This window comes from Amblyomma americanum, chromosome 3 (assembly GCF_052857255.1).
Source record: "Amblyomma americanum isolate KBUSLIRL-KWMA chromosome 3, ASM5285725v1, whole genome shotgun sequence".
In the NCBI taxonomy this organism is placed as follows: domain Eukaryota; kingdom Metazoa; phylum Arthropoda; class Arachnida; order Ixodida; family Ixodidae; genus Amblyomma; species Amblyomma americanum.
Genome location: NC_135499.1, coordinates 3,074,305 through 3,092,518, shown reverse-complemented (window position 1 = coordinate 3,092,518; position 18,214 = coordinate 3,074,305). Strand labels below are relative to the sequence as shown.

At 45.4% G+C, this 18,214-nt stretch overlaps 1 protein-coding gene and 1 long non-coding RNA gene across 2 annotated transcripts; both read left to right on the top strand.

Annotated features, from left to right (window-relative positions):
• Positions 1 to 9,428: 9,428 nt before the first annotated feature.
• LOC144122842 (uncharacterized) lies at positions 9,429 to 13,069 on the top strand. Its single transcript, XR_013312913.1, has 3 exons — positions 9,429 to 9,515; positions 9,628 to 9,814; positions 13,050 to 13,069. It is a non-coding gene; the product is annotated as an uncharacterized LOC144122842 (long non-coding RNA).
• A 51-nt stretch (positions 13,070 to 13,120) lies between these two features.
• Positions 13,121 to 18,192, top strand: LOC144124418 (uncharacterized). The gene is made up of 4 exons (XM_077657050.1): positions 13,121 to 13,157; positions 13,686 to 13,985; positions 14,256 to 14,336; positions 16,958 to 18,192. Exons 2-4 carry the CDS (start codon positions 13,806 to 13,808, stop codon positions 17,030 to 17,032), a joined length of 336 nt encoding a protein of 111 aa, XP_077513176.1. The 5' UTR covers positions 13,121 to 13,157; positions 13,686 to 13,805; the 3' UTR covers positions 17,033 to 18,192.
• The last annotated feature ends 22 nt before the right edge of the window (positions 18,193 to 18,214 follow it).

Genomic DNA, 18,214 nt, shown 5'->3' with positions numbered 1-18,214 from the left:
TGCCAGACAATTTTAAAGAACTGTACCCATCTAAACGCATTGTACTGGACTGCACAGAAATTTTTATCGAGAACTGCCCTACATCCATCAGCTGACACACCGCCTAAAGAAGGTGGCGCAGAAAGGCAAGGTCCGAGTTGTGTTGACTGCACCCGATAAACTCGGAAAATTGTGTAAAGCTGTTAATGTTGCCTCAACTCTGAAGAAGCCCCGTTGCCCGATAAAACATCAAAGGCCATATGTGGCCTGCAGGACTAATGTGGTTTACAGAATTCCCCTGTCATGCGGGAATTGCTACATCGGCCAAACTGGCCGTTGTATCAATGTTCGGCTTATGGAACACAAGCTGGCTGTCGAGGCATTATCAGGTCCGGGATACTTGGCGGCACATTGCAAACGATGTAAGGATAAATGTTCTCCGATATTTAATCAGAGCAGGGTCAATTTTGTAAGCTCAGATCAAAAACGACGCGAAATACTGGAAGCATTCCTCATTCACATAGAACGACAGCCTTGCGTAAGCAACCAATCGGTATCACTGTCCTCTAAAGAAATACATTTCCTGAACAAGAAGGTGCCGTTGCACATGCGCTTTAGGGTGTGATCTGATGTACACGTTTGCCTATATATTCATGTGCCTGTCTGGAATAAAGCCAGTTGATGTTAGCGTTCCTGGTGTCCTCCTATCTTTGTCCGTGTCTCTAGCGCAGTTACCATGTGCATTGACTCTAAAGATCACCAGCTAGCCCAGCTGTCTGCTTTAAATGCTTCAACCCAGAGCGCTTGTTTTTAAACCCCCCTGTCTCCGCCCTTAGCGGGGAAAGCAACCAATGAGGTAACAAGCGACCCTCCTCACCAATCAGTTGTTAGGGAAGGAAATTAAGGTTTCCGCCAACTAATCACAGATTGGGGAAAGAATATTGATTAAACAATGGTCGGGAGAAAGGAAAGGCAGAGCTCTGCAATTCCCTCGACTGGACAAACATTGGGGAAAGGAGATGTTGCAATAATGATAATAATAATTGATTTTTGGGGAAAGGAAATGGCGCAGTATCTGTCTAATATATCGTTGGACGCCTGAACCACGCCGTAAGGGAAGGAATAAAGGAGGGAGTGAAAGAAGAAAGGAAGAGAGAGGTGCCGTAGTGGAGGGCCCCGGAATAATTTCGACCACCTGGGGATCTTTAACGTGCACTGACATCGCACAGCACACGGGCGTTTTTCCTCCATAAAAACGCGGCCGCCGCGGTCGGGTTCGAACCCGGGAACTCCGGATCAGTAGTCGAGCGCCCTAACCACTGAGCCACCGTGGCGGGTAGGTGTTGCAACTAAACTCACAAACAGTACATACACGACCACCATTTCCCACCGCACCAATGGCACAGCAGTTACTACATTCCTGACATTGCATGTCATCTGTTTTCTCTTTCGCACACGTGCACGCGAGACAAACGTATGCCGACGAGACGATCGCTCGAAGTTCTTTACAGAAAAAAAAAAGGAGACAGTCGTCAAGGGAAGAATGCGCTTCATGGTCGCTTGATCCTACCCAGACGTATCTCCTGCATTCCCGAAGCCTCGGCAACCCCTCGACGCCCCACACATGTCGACCGCCCTACCTGTATAACCTTCTTCAAGGCGGGTTATGCCAACACCCCCTGGACAGGTTTTCAGGCCTGCGCGTCACGTGATATGACGTCGGCGACGTCACGGCGCGAAGGCCAGCCGGTTTGGCTGGTATTCATTCGCGCGCGTTGCGAACGCATGAGCATGAAAAGGGAAGCATCGGCATATACGGACGTGTGTTTTACGTATAAAAATAGGAATTTTAGAGATGTAAACGAACGCAGCTCATGACGCGCCGGCTGAACATCCGTTTGGTGTTCATTTATTGTGCTGATGACCCAGGAAGAAACAGGTTGTTCTCCCAGACAAACTTTTGGTAAGGAGCTAGAGTACACATTTTGTACGGTTTCAGATTCCAGTGAGCCATACATCCTTAAATGACAGACAGAAATCAAACAGAAGTATCCTTGTTTATTTTGAGCATCACTCACGCGTGAACCAAAAATGATCGGCGAACTTGTTTAGATGCTAACGTTATTGCAAAGTGTACATGAGGAAAAACACTCAAAATATATGGGGGGCGAAGGACAAGCGTACATGACTTCTGCAAGCAGTGAATCAAAAACATAGCCAAATAAATATAACATGTATTTACATATATCACTCGGCGCACAAGTACACAAAGCGTAAGACAGGCAAAACTTACTTTTCAACAAAAATGCTCGCCTTCCTTTTTTTCAACTTATCCTCTCGTGCGACACGGTCAAGATCGTTTTTCTGCTTACACAAATTATTGAGCAAAATATTTGTGGCACAGTTAGTCACTAACGCCCCCAGCAAATCGGATGTGTGACCTTTTTCGCAAGTAGACACCTCTTCAAAGCTTGGGAGTGATTTCATTGTCAGGTACCTTACAAGCTTTTTTTGATTTCCGACTTGTAGAAAGTGTGCGTAGGTGCTTTCTGCTACAAGCTTCCTGACAACGGCTTCTGCGTGCATCACCACGGTGACCACAAATGCTGATGGGAATTTCAGGCCACCGCGATCAAGCTGGGCTATTAATGAATGGGCGTCATCATCTGGCGCACTTTCAACCCTACCAACATCCAGGCTGTCTCGACAGCTGTCGCATTTTACGACTTTTAATGCAGCATGAGCACAATAGCCGCCAACATAAGCAATGACAGGCATACGCGACTTCAGAGCATCAAGGTCAGCGTCAGTAACTGTTATGTGGAAACTGTTTTCCATCTCGTTGCTGGAGTCAGTGTCATCAATATCTCTCAAGTCCTCGGTACTCATTACGGGAAGAGAGTTCTGGAGGCGGATCCTTCCTTCAGTTTCGTACAGCTGACGAACAGAAATGTGATACTGTCCCCCTGCCATCTGCCTGTACTGCCCAAAGCGGCTTTCTAAAGAGTCGGTCTGAACTTTTCCAAGAAGTACGTACTTGTGGCCAAGGTCACTAATGCAATACTTCGAAAACTCCATTAGAGAATACGATGAAAGCCTTAAAGCGCTCAACGTTTCCTTTGTCAGCACGCCTGTGTCGTGACGGTAAAATTCCCAGGCATCAAGCCATGTGATGAAGGAAGACAAGAAGGCTATCTTTGGATCATCTTCAGTAGATGAAATGGGCTCCTCGAACACATTGTGATGGTGGAATCCCTTTTTTGGAGATTTAACATTAACAATACTCCACCAGCGATTGATGATCTTGATGAAGTTCGAAGTCGCTTCCGCATGGTAGAGAGAAGTGTCTGAGTTCTTGGCTTTGAGGGCTTCCGCTACATGTGGATTAAATACTTGAAGTGCGAGTTTTACGTTCTGCCTTTCTAAATTGCTGGGGTTCAGTGCCTTTGATGTTAGCCCATAACCTGACTTTAAAAGTTCTGAAGCTTCCTGCTTGTGCAGCTCGCGCAAGTCTTTGAACGAAGCTGTTTTAATGCTCTCGGGATGGACACTGTTGTCCGAGAGGTCGAAGTGAGGGTAGAAAAAGCATGTGCCAAAATTTTTTTGATTTAGCCAGTTGTTACGAATGCATTTCAGGAGGTGGACAGAATCCAGCACATAAAAAGTGGTCGCGAACAATCTGCTGGATTCTGATAAACAATGCGAAGTTTACGTGGTGTTGAGAACATCATCATCGCCTTCCTGTTGCGAGAGTTGTTGTCGCAGACGACGGCAGCTACTCTGTACCCAATTTTTTCTAAGCCCAAAATGACTGTTTTCAGAACAACATGAAGCTGATCACCATTTATCGTCTTAACAGGCAGAATGTGTGCCACTTCTTTAAAGGAACTTAGCTGGCTTTGAATCATGAACACATGCGCCGACGTCGCTGCATATGTTGCCACCTTTGTAGTCTAAGCAAGCTTTTATATATATTTCATCCAGCATCAGAATAACTGTGTGCTCATGAGGCTGTAGATTCTTGAACCTTTGTGCAACATATTGCAAGAAATTATTGTTTGAGCACTCATTCTCTGGCGAATATCGGAAAGATGAACACACATTCCTGATAGTGCTGGGATGCGGCAGAATGACTGAGGCTGTTTTCCTTAAAGATTTGTACGCGTGTGCTGAAATTGTGTGCAAATACATGCAAGAACCATAGTCTGTGAACTGTACTGGATGCGCTCTTTTCCAACAAGTAGCAACTGCTCCCGCATAAACTTCACGGTCTCCTTTTTGCTCTCATCCAGAGACGTCTCAAGCTTGTCGATGAGAGCAGTTATTGTGTTCAGAAAGTGAGAACAGGTTTGGTGCTCATCACCTAACGAGCCAAGACGTTCTAATAAATCCATCAAGTCGCTCACATCGCGTACAGAGTCAGGCACAACACCTTCTGCTACCCTCTTGATTTGAACGCCATAATGGCATGCACTGAGTTGCAGATTGCCGAAAACTGTCACTGACGCTTTCAGCCATGGTGTTCCTTCATCGACAATCTGCAGAAACATTGTGCACTGGGTCTGAAGAATGACTGTCCACATTTTGGGTACTTGTGCAGTTTCGAGCCGCACTCGCATCTCTTCAAGCGTTGAGAAGAGACGTTGTTGACGCTGTTCCTCATATGACGCTACAGACTCTTCGAGAGCCCGAGCTAGTTCTGAAGCTTCCTGTCGGCTTCTTTTCACGCCAGGCGCCTCTCTTGTGCTGTGACCTGCCTTTGATAGGTATGACGGACATTCAGGGAACAAATTCGGCACAGATCCGAGGCGTAAACGAGGCACTGGCAAGTCCACCTCAAGCACTCTCCCTGTCCTCGGATCGGTGTACGTTGTTTTTCGCTCGAAGCACGAAGGATCGAAATGATCGGCGCACACCTGCGCAAACACTGAGTACACATTCAGTCTCACAAACATTACTACTACCGGTTATCCTGCCACATCGCTGCATCAGCAATTAACGCTTTCAATAAAGCAGGATTAACGCAGATGAAGTGGCACTAGAAAAGCTACAGAGATGCAAGAATGAGCTCACCTTGGTGTACGAAGTCGGCACAAAATCCTTCCGAGGAATGGCACGTGTCCATTTTCTCATGGTGTTCTCGTCTTTTGGAAATGAAAACACCTGCACCTTTTTTCCCTTCAGGTAATTGCCAGAACAACCCGGCACGCAACACTTATTGGGCATCGCACCTTCAACCTCCTATAACACGCATAGGAAGTCAGCAAGTAGCAAGCATTGAAGCGCTGACTGCAGTATAGCACAGAGAAAGCACGGCCCTCAAGGCGAGGTCGAGGGTCACTCTGGCCACTGTAGCCGCTTCCGTGACGGCTCAATTTTAACCACATTCCTGACGGGAAGAAGGGAGGCCGGGAACGTCGGCCGGCGGGCCGTGACGTCAGAATTTTGGGCGCAGGCCTGAAAACCTGTCCAGGGGGTGTTGGTTATGCCCGTGACGGCGCGAAGAACACACAGACATCCGCTGCAAGAAGGGGAGGTTGGGACGGGTCCCTTTGTTGGCGACGCGCTGATCACAATACAGCCGCCGCCGAGTCCCCATCGGGCGTCCCTCTGAGGCTAAGGGACTTCACTGGTGCGGCATTCCTCGCGAACACCAGACCTACCGGCGCCATGGAAAGTTCATCGAACTTCACATTCTCTATTTTACATTCATAGATACCTGCCAGTCCTCATACCCCTGCTGGCGCAATGGTGCAGGGGTAGGATGCGCCGCTACCCCGCGATGGACCGTGTGTGGCAGGGACTCCGGAATTTTTTTTAGGGGGGGGGGGAACTTCGAGCTTTTTCTATTTATTTATTTAATGCTCATTTACATCATATATATATATATATATATATATATATATATATATATATATATATATATATATATATATATATATATATATATATATATATATATATATATATATACACACACACACGGTTGATGCAAACTGTCACGTTGTAGTGACGACGCTCCAGCAGTCAGGAAGACAAAAGGCTTCCAGAAGAAACTGTTTAAGGGGCTGACTCGTGCCCCATAGAACTGAATGACTCGGCGGCGGCGATAGGCACAAGCGTGCTCGGCGGTCATCCGACTGAATGCCTGCAGTTCTTGGCCGCGCTCAATTTAAACATGGCAAGGAACCTTCGAGATAAAGAACGAAAAGCTACTACTACAATCTGGGAAAATGTGGAAGCATTTGCACGTGGCCACGATCATTCGAGATAAGTCTGGTCGCATCTCGCATTATAAGACAAAGTGATAAAGCCGCGTGCCGGCGCTTTTTTCGGTGCGAACGAATAAACGGTACGAAGATGCACTGCAATATAAAACGAATTGAAATGAGAAGCTTTATAGATGGGGAGCTTTACGCACGAGAAGTGATCAACTGCATTAAAAAAATTGTGCATAGTTAAAATTGTGCTAATCATGATCATGTAGACGGGTCAGACAGTCGACTTCTGTTGGGACATGGCTGCTTTAGGTAGCTCAGCCCCAGAGTGATCTGCATTTAAAGAGTCCTCGGACTGAAGTCTGATCGAAGTGCAAGCAGTTGGAGACTGAGGAGGAGGGGAAAAATGTTGGGGCGACAGCCCTCCTTGCCCCCTTTGTTCTGAGGTCCCTGATGTGTGGCCCAGGTTGCTCTTCCCGATCGACCAATCATTAAGTCATCTGCTACCTGCCACGGTGGGCAGTTTGCTCTATCAGGTGGGCGGACTGTGATGACGCCGCAAGGACACGTGTTGCAGGTGGCCTACCTGCCTCCTAGGGTGCTCTCTGGGGACCACCTGCCGGAGCCATGCCGGTAGTTTTTCGCTCACACAGCGTCGACGCCGGATTTTCTGCCCAACGGAGTTTTTAAAGCTATCACGTTAAAAAAAAAGCCAGTCAAACAAGCAATCGAAATGCTGGGACCCAGAGTTTTGTTTCGCTACTGGCCACCCCTCAAAGCGGAGCCGCCCGGAGGGCGCCACTCCGGCACTCTTGTATACCCCGTCGCCCTCTTACCTTTATTTTTCTTTTCCACTCTCGGCGGCAAACCGCGCTGCTGCCCCTTCCCCACCGACTCCAGCCCTCCCACCGTCTCCCTCACTGCGCCGAAGCAGGCGGGGAGAAAGCGCTGTCTGCGGGGGACCCCGTCACCGCGGCGCCTCCGCAGACACGCTGGTTGATAAAGAAGTTAGGACCAAAATCCAAGCAAACATTAATACAGGTAGTGAACAAAATGATAGTGGACGAGAAAGTCCCCGATGAATGGCGATTAAGTAGAATGAACATGATATATAAGGGAAAGGGGGACAAAGCAGACGTAAGTAACTATCGCCCCATAACAGTGACGTCTGTGGTTTACAGGGTGGTGATGCAAATTATAAAGGATAGACTGCAGGCTTGGGTGGAGAACGAGGGGGTGCTAGGGGAACTACAGAATGGGTTCCGGAAACAAAGGAGGTTGGAGGACAATCTATTTTCATTGACACAGTGTATAGAAATTGCGGAAAAGGAACATAGGCCCTTATTGCTAGCATTTCTGGATATTAGGGGAGCCTATGACAACGTTACTCAGGAGCATTTGTGGGACATATTGGGCACATTGGATGTGGAAAATGGAGTAATTAATCTTTTAAAAGATATATATAGAGGTAACAGAGTGCTCATAAAATGGGAAAAAAATGTATCAGGGCCTGTAGAGATACAGCGGGGGCTTAGACAAGGATGCCCTCTGTCCCCTTTGTTGTTCATGTTGTACCTGCAAGGTTTGGAGGCCAAGCTAGAGGGGAGCGGACTAGGATTCAACCTATCTTTTTTCAAGCAAGGGGAATTGATTAAACAGACATTACCGGGACTAATATATGCGGACGATATAGTGATAATGGCTGACAACAAGGAAGACCTGCAGAAGTTGTTAGACATATGCAGTACAGAGGGAGATAGATTAGGCTTCAAGTATAGTAAGGAAAAATCTGCAGTCATGACATTTAATGAAGAGGGCGGCGAGCATAGAATACAGGAGTTCGTGCTAAAGGTAGTGAATGAGTACAAGTATCTTGGGGTGTGGATAAATAACAGTGTTGAGTATCTGACAGAGCATGAAAAATATGTAATGAATAAAGCTAGTAGGAATGCAGCTGTCATGAAAAATAGGGCACTGTGGAATTACAATAGGTATGAGGTGGTAAGAGGGATCTGGAAAGGGGTGATGGTCCCTAGCCTGACCTTCGGGAATGCGGTCCTGTGTATGAGGCCAGATGTTCAAGCAAGGCTGGAAATTAGGCAACGGGGAGTAGGGAGGTTAGCTTTGGGAGCACATGGCAATACACCAAATCAGGGGGTACAGGGTGATATGGGATGGGCGTCTTTCGAGAGCAGAGAGGCTAGCAGTAAGATAGCATTTGAGGAACGATTGAGAAGGATGGAGGAAAAGCGGTGGGCTAGGAAAGTTTTCAGATACCTGTATATAAAGAATGTTGACACGAAATGGAGAAAGCGAACTAGAAAATTGACAAGCAAATATCTGGACAGCAGTAAGGGGGCAAATCAGCAATTATCGGTTAAGAAAAAGGTTAAAGGAACAGAGAGAGCTTTGTGGAAAACAGGGATGCTGACGAAATCGGCACTAGAAACATACCGGACCTTTAAACAGGAAATTGTCAAAGAAAATATCTATGATAATTGTAGGGGAAGTTCTTTGTTGTTTGAGGCCAGGACTGGAGTTTTGCGGACTAAGAAGTATAGAGTCAGGTACCAGGAGATAGACACTTTGTGCATTGCGTGCGGAGAGGAGGAGGAAACGGCTGAACACTTGATACTTTTCTGTAAAGGGCTTCACCCTACAGTGGAAGGCAGCGGAGCTGACTTACCCAAGGCATTGGGGTTTAGGGATAGTGAAGGGAAAGTGGATTTTAAGAGGTTAGAAGTAACCAAGCGAAGGTTATCTGATTGGTGGCTAAAAGCAAGACAGGAGTAAAATTTCACAAGACATGGCTAGGTGGCTTGAGCCACCGCCCGATGTAAAGGGTTCAGCCGTATCCATCCATCCATCCATCCATGGTGCCTGCCGGTCATCGCCCTGGTGTGACGAATGGGGAAGGCAGTGCGCCGCGGGACTTGAGGAGGCGTGACCTTGGAAAATCGCCGTTTCACGGGCGATGTAGACGCGATAGCAGCGTCCGGCATGGCGCGGCTTCGGAGGGAAAGGAATCTCGAATCCATGGAGGAAAAAAAACTGAGGAGGGAGCGTCCGGAGAGAACCTTGAAGCCAGTCATAAAAAGCAAAAAGCATACAAAAAGAAGGGAGTCGGTCCCCCCGTGACCATATCACGTGGTGGCGTGCGGTGATTTTTATCAGCGCGCGCGCATGCGCGCACCAGCGCGGAGAAACTGAAACCGAAACATTTTTGACGGCCTCAGGCGGGCACCGCATCATGAAGTGCTGCGTGCCCGGGTGCAGGAGCCGCACAGAAATAGTTTCTTCGGAGGTTTCGTTCCACCGGTGAGTGAATATTTCATAGTGCTGCGGTGAACATATGCGCTGTGGTTCTGCATGGCAAAGAGCCCAACGGGCATGAATGGGTAACATTTCTTTTTTCAATATTTCGCGACAGGTTTCCGAATGACCCTGCCGCCAGAAAACGGTGGACTGACGCACTGCAACGTTCGGACAATTGGTTGCCGACAAAATGGAGCGTTGTTTGCTCCCTGCATTTTCGTGCAGAGGACTTCAAGGCTGCGACAGGGAACCTTCGCCGACTGACTGCAAGCGCCGTGCCATCGCTTTCTCTTGCTTCAGCTGTAAGTAGCATATGCGTGCATGCCAATTAATTAACAGCAGTGTTTATAGGAGCGAATAGGTGACTGATATGACGACATCTTTGCGTGCTTAGTCACCCTAATATTTAAGTGAGAGTGAATGCTTCTATAATAAGCACGACTGCAATGCACATATGCGCAATTTCGTGGCGTTGTATACAGCAAGTTCAGAACTATGCGCGGTATAGTACCATATATGACACCAGCCGGGACGAGGTTTGCCGACCGCCGTACGTTGGTTATGCCATGACAAAACAATTTAACGAGCTGTCATTCCCAATTGTAGCGCTCAGCTTAAAATCTATACAGCATTAATTATCAATCCGCTCTGTCTATGCATGAATACGCTAGTTGAAGACACTCTGGTTTTCTAAGGACATATGCATGCATGGTGTTGTAGAGGACGAGAAGAGGACGTACGCGCCGACACCGCCGTGGGTCGGACACACGAGATGCCTCGATATATATCGCGCATCCGCGCCGCTAACTTTTTATGCCTCACACCTGCGCGGCGAGACAGCATCAAACCGTCTCTCTCTCGTTGGCTCCGCGCTCTCGACCTTTCGAATTTGTTTTTATTTTCTGAAGAACAAAGTACTCAGTCTGCTGGGAATCTCGGATCCATGCTGTCAGCACGTCTCTTTTTATCCTGCAGCGCTAGGGCGAAGACCTGGCTATAATATACTGTGTAATATCGGTGTGAAACCAGCTTTACCTATCATAATCATTTTACTACACTGAACATGCGTGAGCAGCGTACGCCTCCCTCCTTAATGCCTGCATGCCTGTCGGCAACTTCACTGAATCTCCACATGTCGATGAAATTAAGCCTCAAACAAACGTATAGTTTCCTGTACTGTTGCGGAACAGCTCCTTTAGTGGCGTCGTTCCCGCAGATCATCGTCGCTTTTTGTCTATATCCGATAAATTCGAAGGCCAACCGGGCTAATAAACCTACGCGAGTCAGGGCTGCGACGTACTCAACCCCTTGCGGCTTAGCCCCACTGTTCGTTTTCATCACGAAAAGCGATATGCTATCTCTTCAACGGGCGGCCTTTTGGCAGGCAAAGTCAGTCCTATTCGCTGCCTCGTATTTTTTTTTTCATGTTGTGTGTGTGTGCGCGCGCGTGCGTTTGCGAACGAGGCGAGCTTTGAAACAAGCCGAACCCTCGCCTCCCAAAGCTGCTGGCAGCGTTTATGAGGTCTGCGAGTATGCCGGTCTGCGCGCTATCCCCCCCCCCCCCCCCCCCATCCGCCACACACACGTGCCCACACACGCCGCTTCTCGCTATCAGTGTTATCTCGCTTCTTATTTTCCCTGAGATATGGCTGTCGATTAGACCTAGCCTACGTAAGTATGATGGCATCTGTTTGTAGACCTTACATGCGTACTCGCAAACATATCTTTACAGTCGGGCCCACTGATAACGGTTCGAACACTCGTTTAATACGAATAAAGATGCGCTGCGATTGATATTATATGGCCATTGCGCCGAGTCTCAGAGGGTGCGAACATCTGGGACACAAAATTCAGTTACAGCAAACATGCATAGCACCAGGCACTCGCGTATCGATTCGGACGAGCTGCGCGCGCTCTTGCGCGGGCATCGATCGCTGTCGCTTTTTTGCGCGAAGGCCAATAAAGGGGCGTAGTTTAGGGGAAGCAAATGCAAAAAAAAGTTCGGACGTTTTCGTCAGTCGCATTAGTTATAGCCTGCCGCGCACGCACTGATCAGCGATTCCTTAAGACATATTGAGCACTACCATATGAAAAAAATTAAAGGTGCATTGAATTCTCCTTCCGTTGCCTCCTCTGATATAGTAATGTAATTGTGCATTGATGGTAAATTGATTAATTACGAATCAAACACTAATTAACAATTACATAACATTTCATTGTTAATTTTATGAATTTACAGCTAATAGTTATATTCAATAATTATCAATCAAATGATTTAATTGTTATTTTTATTGTTCATTCAGTTCTAAAGGAAATATTAGTAATTCACCAATCTCATCACATACTCAGAGTAATTGGTGAAATTAATTGCCTTATGTATTCAATTATTTTATTTAGTCATTTAAACATTCCATTCAATCATTATTGATCATTACAAGATACGCTGTGCCAAGAGCAGAGTTAACAGTAGTGATTCACAGGCAATAATTAGCGCTGTGTAGGAGTTTCCTAAAACGACTTGTTCATGCTAATATTGTTGCCTGCCAAAGTGCGTTGGCCCTTAATTAAATTGATTGATTATAGAGGGATATACTAAAACTTAAATATTGTGGTGTTTTTTGTGCACGAAAACCGACTGCCCTCGCCATTGCACTCGCATGCAACGATGGCGCAATCTTCCGCAAAAGGATGACACTGGTTGCCGTTGACCAAAGACTGCATTGTGAAAAAAATTGAAATGCCACAGACGCAGAAATGGCAACATATGTAGGTACACATATCTCATGTCTGGCTGACAGCAGACTTTCTCATTGTGGGATACCTTAGGCCTGAACGCACAACACTGATCGCCCTGTGGTTGCAATATGCGTGATGCTCGCAGTGTACCCTAATCAAAACAGAAGTGGGAGGCATTGACATGAATAAAATACGGCCTGCTGGTGTCTCTATCAAGCATGATCAATCCACTTGCTGTGAATTTCCGGGTACAATTCACAAGCGACGTGTGGCGGTCATGTACAGTTGAGGTCAAGAGTCTGGACCACGTGTTACTCAAACGAAGCCGATAGCTTATATACTATTAGTCGGCGGCTGTGGAGGTCGCACTTGTAGAGATGAAAGAAAAAAATTTTCCCTGGTCTCCAGCTGCCGAATAATAGTGGGGCTATCGGCTTCGTTTCATTCACATGTGGTCCAGAGACTTTTGACCCTGATTGTACATCATACTTGTAATTTCCCAGCATTTTTTTCCAATCAAAGAGATTTGGAAACTAACCTACACATGCCAGAATGCTTCCATGCCAATGTTCGATTGCCCCGAAGTGCTCCAGATTAGAAATATTAGCGCTCAAAGCTCGGCGCACCTCAGCTCAAATTCTCCAAAAAGAAAATTTTCAGTTCTAAAAATTGCTCTAAATTCTGATTTAAGATACTGCCACACTGTGTAATGCCACTTCTGAAGCACGCATCAAACCATGTTTAATTATTCCATAATAGTAAGCGTGTTGTCTTATTACGTGCCTATTTTCTTCTGTGCAGACACACACAGGAGAACCATCGACAGCAGCTGCAGCAACGGCAACTGAACAAGAAGTTTCGCATGAAAAGGATATTATACAAACAAGCCTACAGCCCTCAAATGAATCAGTATGTAAACCTGTGCAAATTCGTTTAGTGAGAGTGAGATCAAGATTGGCCTCTTCTGAGGGCATTGCAGATGTTTAATCAATGCAGCAAATTTCTTTGAGGACTCTAACAATTAATGAAATTTTATTAGTGTAACACACATGCACAAGGGAGCATATTTCGGACCATTTTACAATTACACTTTGCGTAGCACTCACCATGCTCTTGCATTGCTTGCAACTGCACTTATTTTCCACTTCCAGTTACTTTAAAGCTAGTAAATTGTACTGCATGCTATCTCGTGATGAAACAAGTACCTTAGAAACATTGCACAGTCAAAAAATAGGCAAAAATACCAGCGTAGAAATGCTTAAGACGGCACTTTTATGTGGCGAATCCATCCAAACTTACAGTTGCTTGGCCAATTTTTTTTTGTGATTTCGCAAATGTGTTTTATAAGGTGTAAATAGATAGAGACCAACATGCATGTCAGCACTCACAGTTCAGTTCTAAATTCTTTGATTCTGTTGCCCTTAATTATGGCTGCAGGTGCAGCATCTGTGTGATGCCGGCAGTGCTGCTGAAATTGCTGGTCCCTCACAAAGCGACTCGCAAGGCACAACTACTGCTCCGCCGCTTGCAGAGCAACACAGTGTTTCACCAGAGGAGATGGCAGCAGAAGAACTGAAGGAACAAGAGGTGGAGGTCCTGATGGAGTGGGAAACAGATTCTTCAGGAACCATATCTGCCGAAGAGGAAATGCCAATTCCTGTGTCCCCTCCGATGCGAAAGAAGCCTTGCCACAGGCAGCTGCCCTTCGACCGCAACCAGAGTGATCGCGAAGCTGCAGTGAGTTATATTCATTTACACTTCTGCATTATGCAAAAAATATGCTGCACTATTTGCCTGTGCCAGTTGGCCAATGAGCGCAACCCAATTTTGCAACCTTTCTATTCCCTAAGTAATGGATTAAATTTTGATTATTTTTCTTGTTCTCTTTTAAGGCTGTGGTCTGCAGCTTCATGCACTTGTTTTTTTTTGGTAGCATTCTGAGCAGAAAGGTCAAGTTGACTTGCTTTTGTGTGTCCTCACAACAGCTGTGTGTTCGTGTCCATGCAGGTGGCCGGCCTAAGACAAGGCACTGGAAATGCACAAGCCACTGCAAGACCGTCTCTGCAAGCCAGGAGGGTTGCAGTCATGGTGAGACGGCTACTAGACATTACTTGTATTCACTCAAAGCAACAGTTGGAAGAAAGTGGGACCCCTGTAATCCCTGTTTAGTACATAAAATGTATCATTATCTACTTCAGGAACATTATGCTTTGAAAATTTTCAGTTGAATGTTGCAATCAAATGCATTCTTGATTTTGAAGTTTTCTGTATTAACGGAAAGTGAAGGAGGTTCTGTGAGGTTGCACTTCACAATTCATAGATAGCTTTGTCAGAAAAAATATATATCGTTTTCAAACCTAAACAAAAATGAGGCTTTACAGTTATTCTTGAAGCCTGGGTGTTCAAAATAATGCAGAGAAAAAATGTGGCAGTTTTTCTTCCCCATACTTTTTGTTCCATGCCTCCGGCCTTCGGCAATGTGCCACAATCGCTTATGATGCACATTTCGTTAAATACAAATGTGATGGAATGTGCGTTTGTTCCAGGACCAAACTTGAAATTATCTCAAAATAAAGCACTGGAGCTATGTGACCACTGAACACAAAAATCAGATTTAGACTATTGAACTAACTTGGAAGGCTGTGAGTGCTCATACTATTACAAGTTTTTGAAGGGCGACACTGAGGCGACAGGGAGTACTTTCTAATTACTGATGGCATGCCGGCTGCAAAAACTATATCAAGTATAAATAACTGGAAGCTCATTCCGTCCAGCCCTATTCTGCCTACCGTACAGCTTTGTGTGTTTAGCTTGATTATGAAAAGCATTTATCAGATGTAAACTTATGAAAAATTATTTTGAAGTTCTGAGAAACGTTACTTTGCAAGTCATTATTGCTCTAGCATTTTAATATGTCCATCACCTTTCCTAGCAGGATTTCTATGAGAAGCACTTTAGGCTCAAATGCTTGCTTTCATAAGCCAAGTGGTGCTTATGACACAACCACCATTGAATTCCCACCATATTTTTGCATGAGCTCTGGTTTTTGTGGTAAAAAAAATTGCTCACCGTTACTTTTTTGCCTGTGTATACTCAAACTTGGGGTGATACATGCAATCATGTCTTCATCATATCAATAAAGTGCAATGAGAAAATTTTTGATATTTGTATGTGCTATTATTGCCAGCCTTCAGGAAAAAAGGATACCCCCGAAAAGGCGTTCCTGCGTCATCAGGTGAAGCGCTATGCTGCCATCCATGTCTTCACCAAAAAGAAAATAAAAAGACTGCAGCAAGCGCAGCGCCGTCTTCAACGCAAGGTTGCTCGCCTTTCAAGTGTGATTGATGATCTATCAAAAAACAAAATTCTGATTGAGGAAAACATTGCTGCACTCCAAAGCCTTGCAGGCTCCAAAGAAAACTTATTGATGCGTCACATCGTGGAAAAAACAGGCAAACCACATTCAATGGCCTACTCTCCAGAGTTAAGAGCTTTTGCTTTAACTTTGCATTTTTATTCCCCCAGGGCATACAACTATGTCAGGGCTGTTTTTGACACATGTTTGCCTCATCCCAAGACATTATCAAAATGGCTTGAGCACATTGATGGCTCTCCTGGTTTTTCAAAAGAAGCATTGGCTGCACTTGAAATGAAAGTGGAAGAAAATTCAAAGCTGGGCCATTCCACACTCTGCAACTTGGTTGTAGACGAAATGGCGATTAGGCGACATGTCGAATGGGACGGTAAGAGGTTTCATGGGCATGTGGACATGGGCACTGAAGTGAACGATGACAGCTTCCCCATTGCTAAAGACTCCTTTGTTGCTATGCTGGTGGCAATCAATGGGAGATGGAAGCTACCATTAGGGTACTTCCTTGTTGATGGCCTAGGAGGTGAGCAACGGAGCAACATTGTCCTCCAGGCTACTTCTCTTGCACACGAAAAGGGCGCACATGTAGTAAGTTTAACTTGCGATGGTGCAGCTGCGAATGTTTCTATGTTGCGCAACCTTGGTTGCAAGCTTGGCTTGGAAGAGCTGAACACTGCTTTTCCTCACCCTGTTACAAATCGGCCAATATTTGTTTTATTGGATGCCTGCCACATGCTTAAGCTTCTTAGAAACACACTATGCGACAAAAAAGTTTTAGAAAATGCCAGTGGAGGCCTAATAATGTGGAGGCACATCGAACAGCTGCATGAGTTGCAATACTCAGAGGGACTACATTTAGCAAACAAATTGAGACAATCCCACATCAACTGGCACTCTCAGCCAATGAAAGTGTCCCTTGCAGCACAGGTATTCAGCACATCTGTAGCAGATGCTATTGCAGAATGCAGGGAACTAAATGTAACAAGCTTGCGAGATTCTGCAGCCACAGAAGAGTTTGTAAGATATGTGAACAATGTGTTCGACATTCTCAACTCGCGACACTTGAAGCAAAGAGGCTGGAAAAAGCCCTTGTGCCCTGAAAATGTGGCTGCTGTTACCACATACTTGCAAAAAGCAAAGGAATACTTTTCCTTTATTCGAGACCCAGCACAAAAAAAACTGATCACAGAAACTAACAGAAAGACAGGATTTATTGGCTTTTTAATTTGCATGCAGAGTGTAATTTCCTTGTACATCCATTTAGTTCAGGACAATGCAGTATTAGCATACCTGCCTACTTCGAAATTGAGCCAGGACCACCTTGAACTGTTTTTTGCAGCGATACGTTCATTCGGCCGCTGCAACGACAATCCAACTGCACGGCAGTTTGCTGCAGCATTCAAGCGCCTTATAGTGCAAAATGAGGTGAAAGATGTTGCCAGTGGAAACTGTCTTCCACTTGAGCACATAAGCATTCTCTATGTGAGCTCATCTGTGAAGCCATCTTCAACAGAGGTAATAAACATGACCACCACTCGCAAAAGCCTAACAGAAAATGAGCCTTCTGTCGAAACAGTGCCGAGCATTATTGAAGAGCATGCTTACTGCTCTGATCCAGGCAAAATTTCAGAAACTTCCGAGGTTGTTGTTTCATACATTGCTGGATTTGTGGTAAGAAATCTACAAGCCAGTCTGAAGTGTCATGAGTGTGTATCTGCACTAACCACATCACGTCATGATGACAAAACCTACTCCCTGATTCGAAGGAAATCGCATGGTGGCTTAATCTACCCCTCAAAGGATGTCCTCACAATCTGTCAGCAATGTGAGAAAGAACTGCGTCGAGCCATAGCTTGTTCTCCTTTGATGTCACGAGGGCTTGTAGATAAGGTTGCAGTAGCTGCAATGACAGCATTTATAGGTAAAGACCTTTTTAGAGTTCTTAATGAACACATGATTGATAACCTTCCCCTTGAAAATCACTCATCCCACCTTGTGAGGGCAATTGTACAAAAATATCTAGACATCAGGATGCATTATCTTGCCAAAACGGCCACAGGGCAACTTCACCTAGAAAGGGTGCGACAAAAGCACACAAAGCTGACACAATTCAAAGGTCAATAGTTAAAAAAATTATTGAAAACGCAGTACTATGCTATGGGACAGATATTACTGCAGTAACATCTTTAAATCATTGGCTATCAGCCCTGCCAAGCCACTAAGGCAGTTTTCTTGCGGCTGCTTCCTGTCTTGAGGTCAGTGAAAAATAAATATTGTTATTATTAATTACCAAGAACTGACTTAATAGCTGTTAGGGAAATTGTGTTACATGATTAACCGAATTTGTTTCAACAAAGTGTGTGTGTTGTCTTTGAACAAAGTGTCTTCTTTAATTGTGTTTCATTTGATGCTTGCAGTACACACTAACATGCAAAGCTTTGAATGCATGTCGAGGCTGTTGCATGTTCTTTAACTCTAAATGTTGTATACTGCTCAAGAGTTCATACAAAGCGTGGGCAAGCAATGTTATTGTTTTTACTACCCTTGTCAAACTGCATATGCATCATAATTAATGCATTTTATTATTGTTTTTTAA

Coding starts and splice junctions, on each gene's coding strand:
- LOC144124418 (XM_077657050.1), top strand. CDS start 13,806: ATGGCAGCAGAAGAACTGAAGGAACAAGAGGTGGAGGTCCTGATGGAG. Junction 13,986..14,255: donor AGAGTGATCGCGAAGCTGCA/GTGAGTTATATT, acceptor GTGTCCATGCAG/GTGGCCGGCCTAAGACAAGG. Junction 14,337..16,957: donor CCAGGAGGGTTGCAGTCATG/GTGAGACGGCTA, acceptor TGTTTTTTGCAG/CGATACGTTCATTCGGCCGC.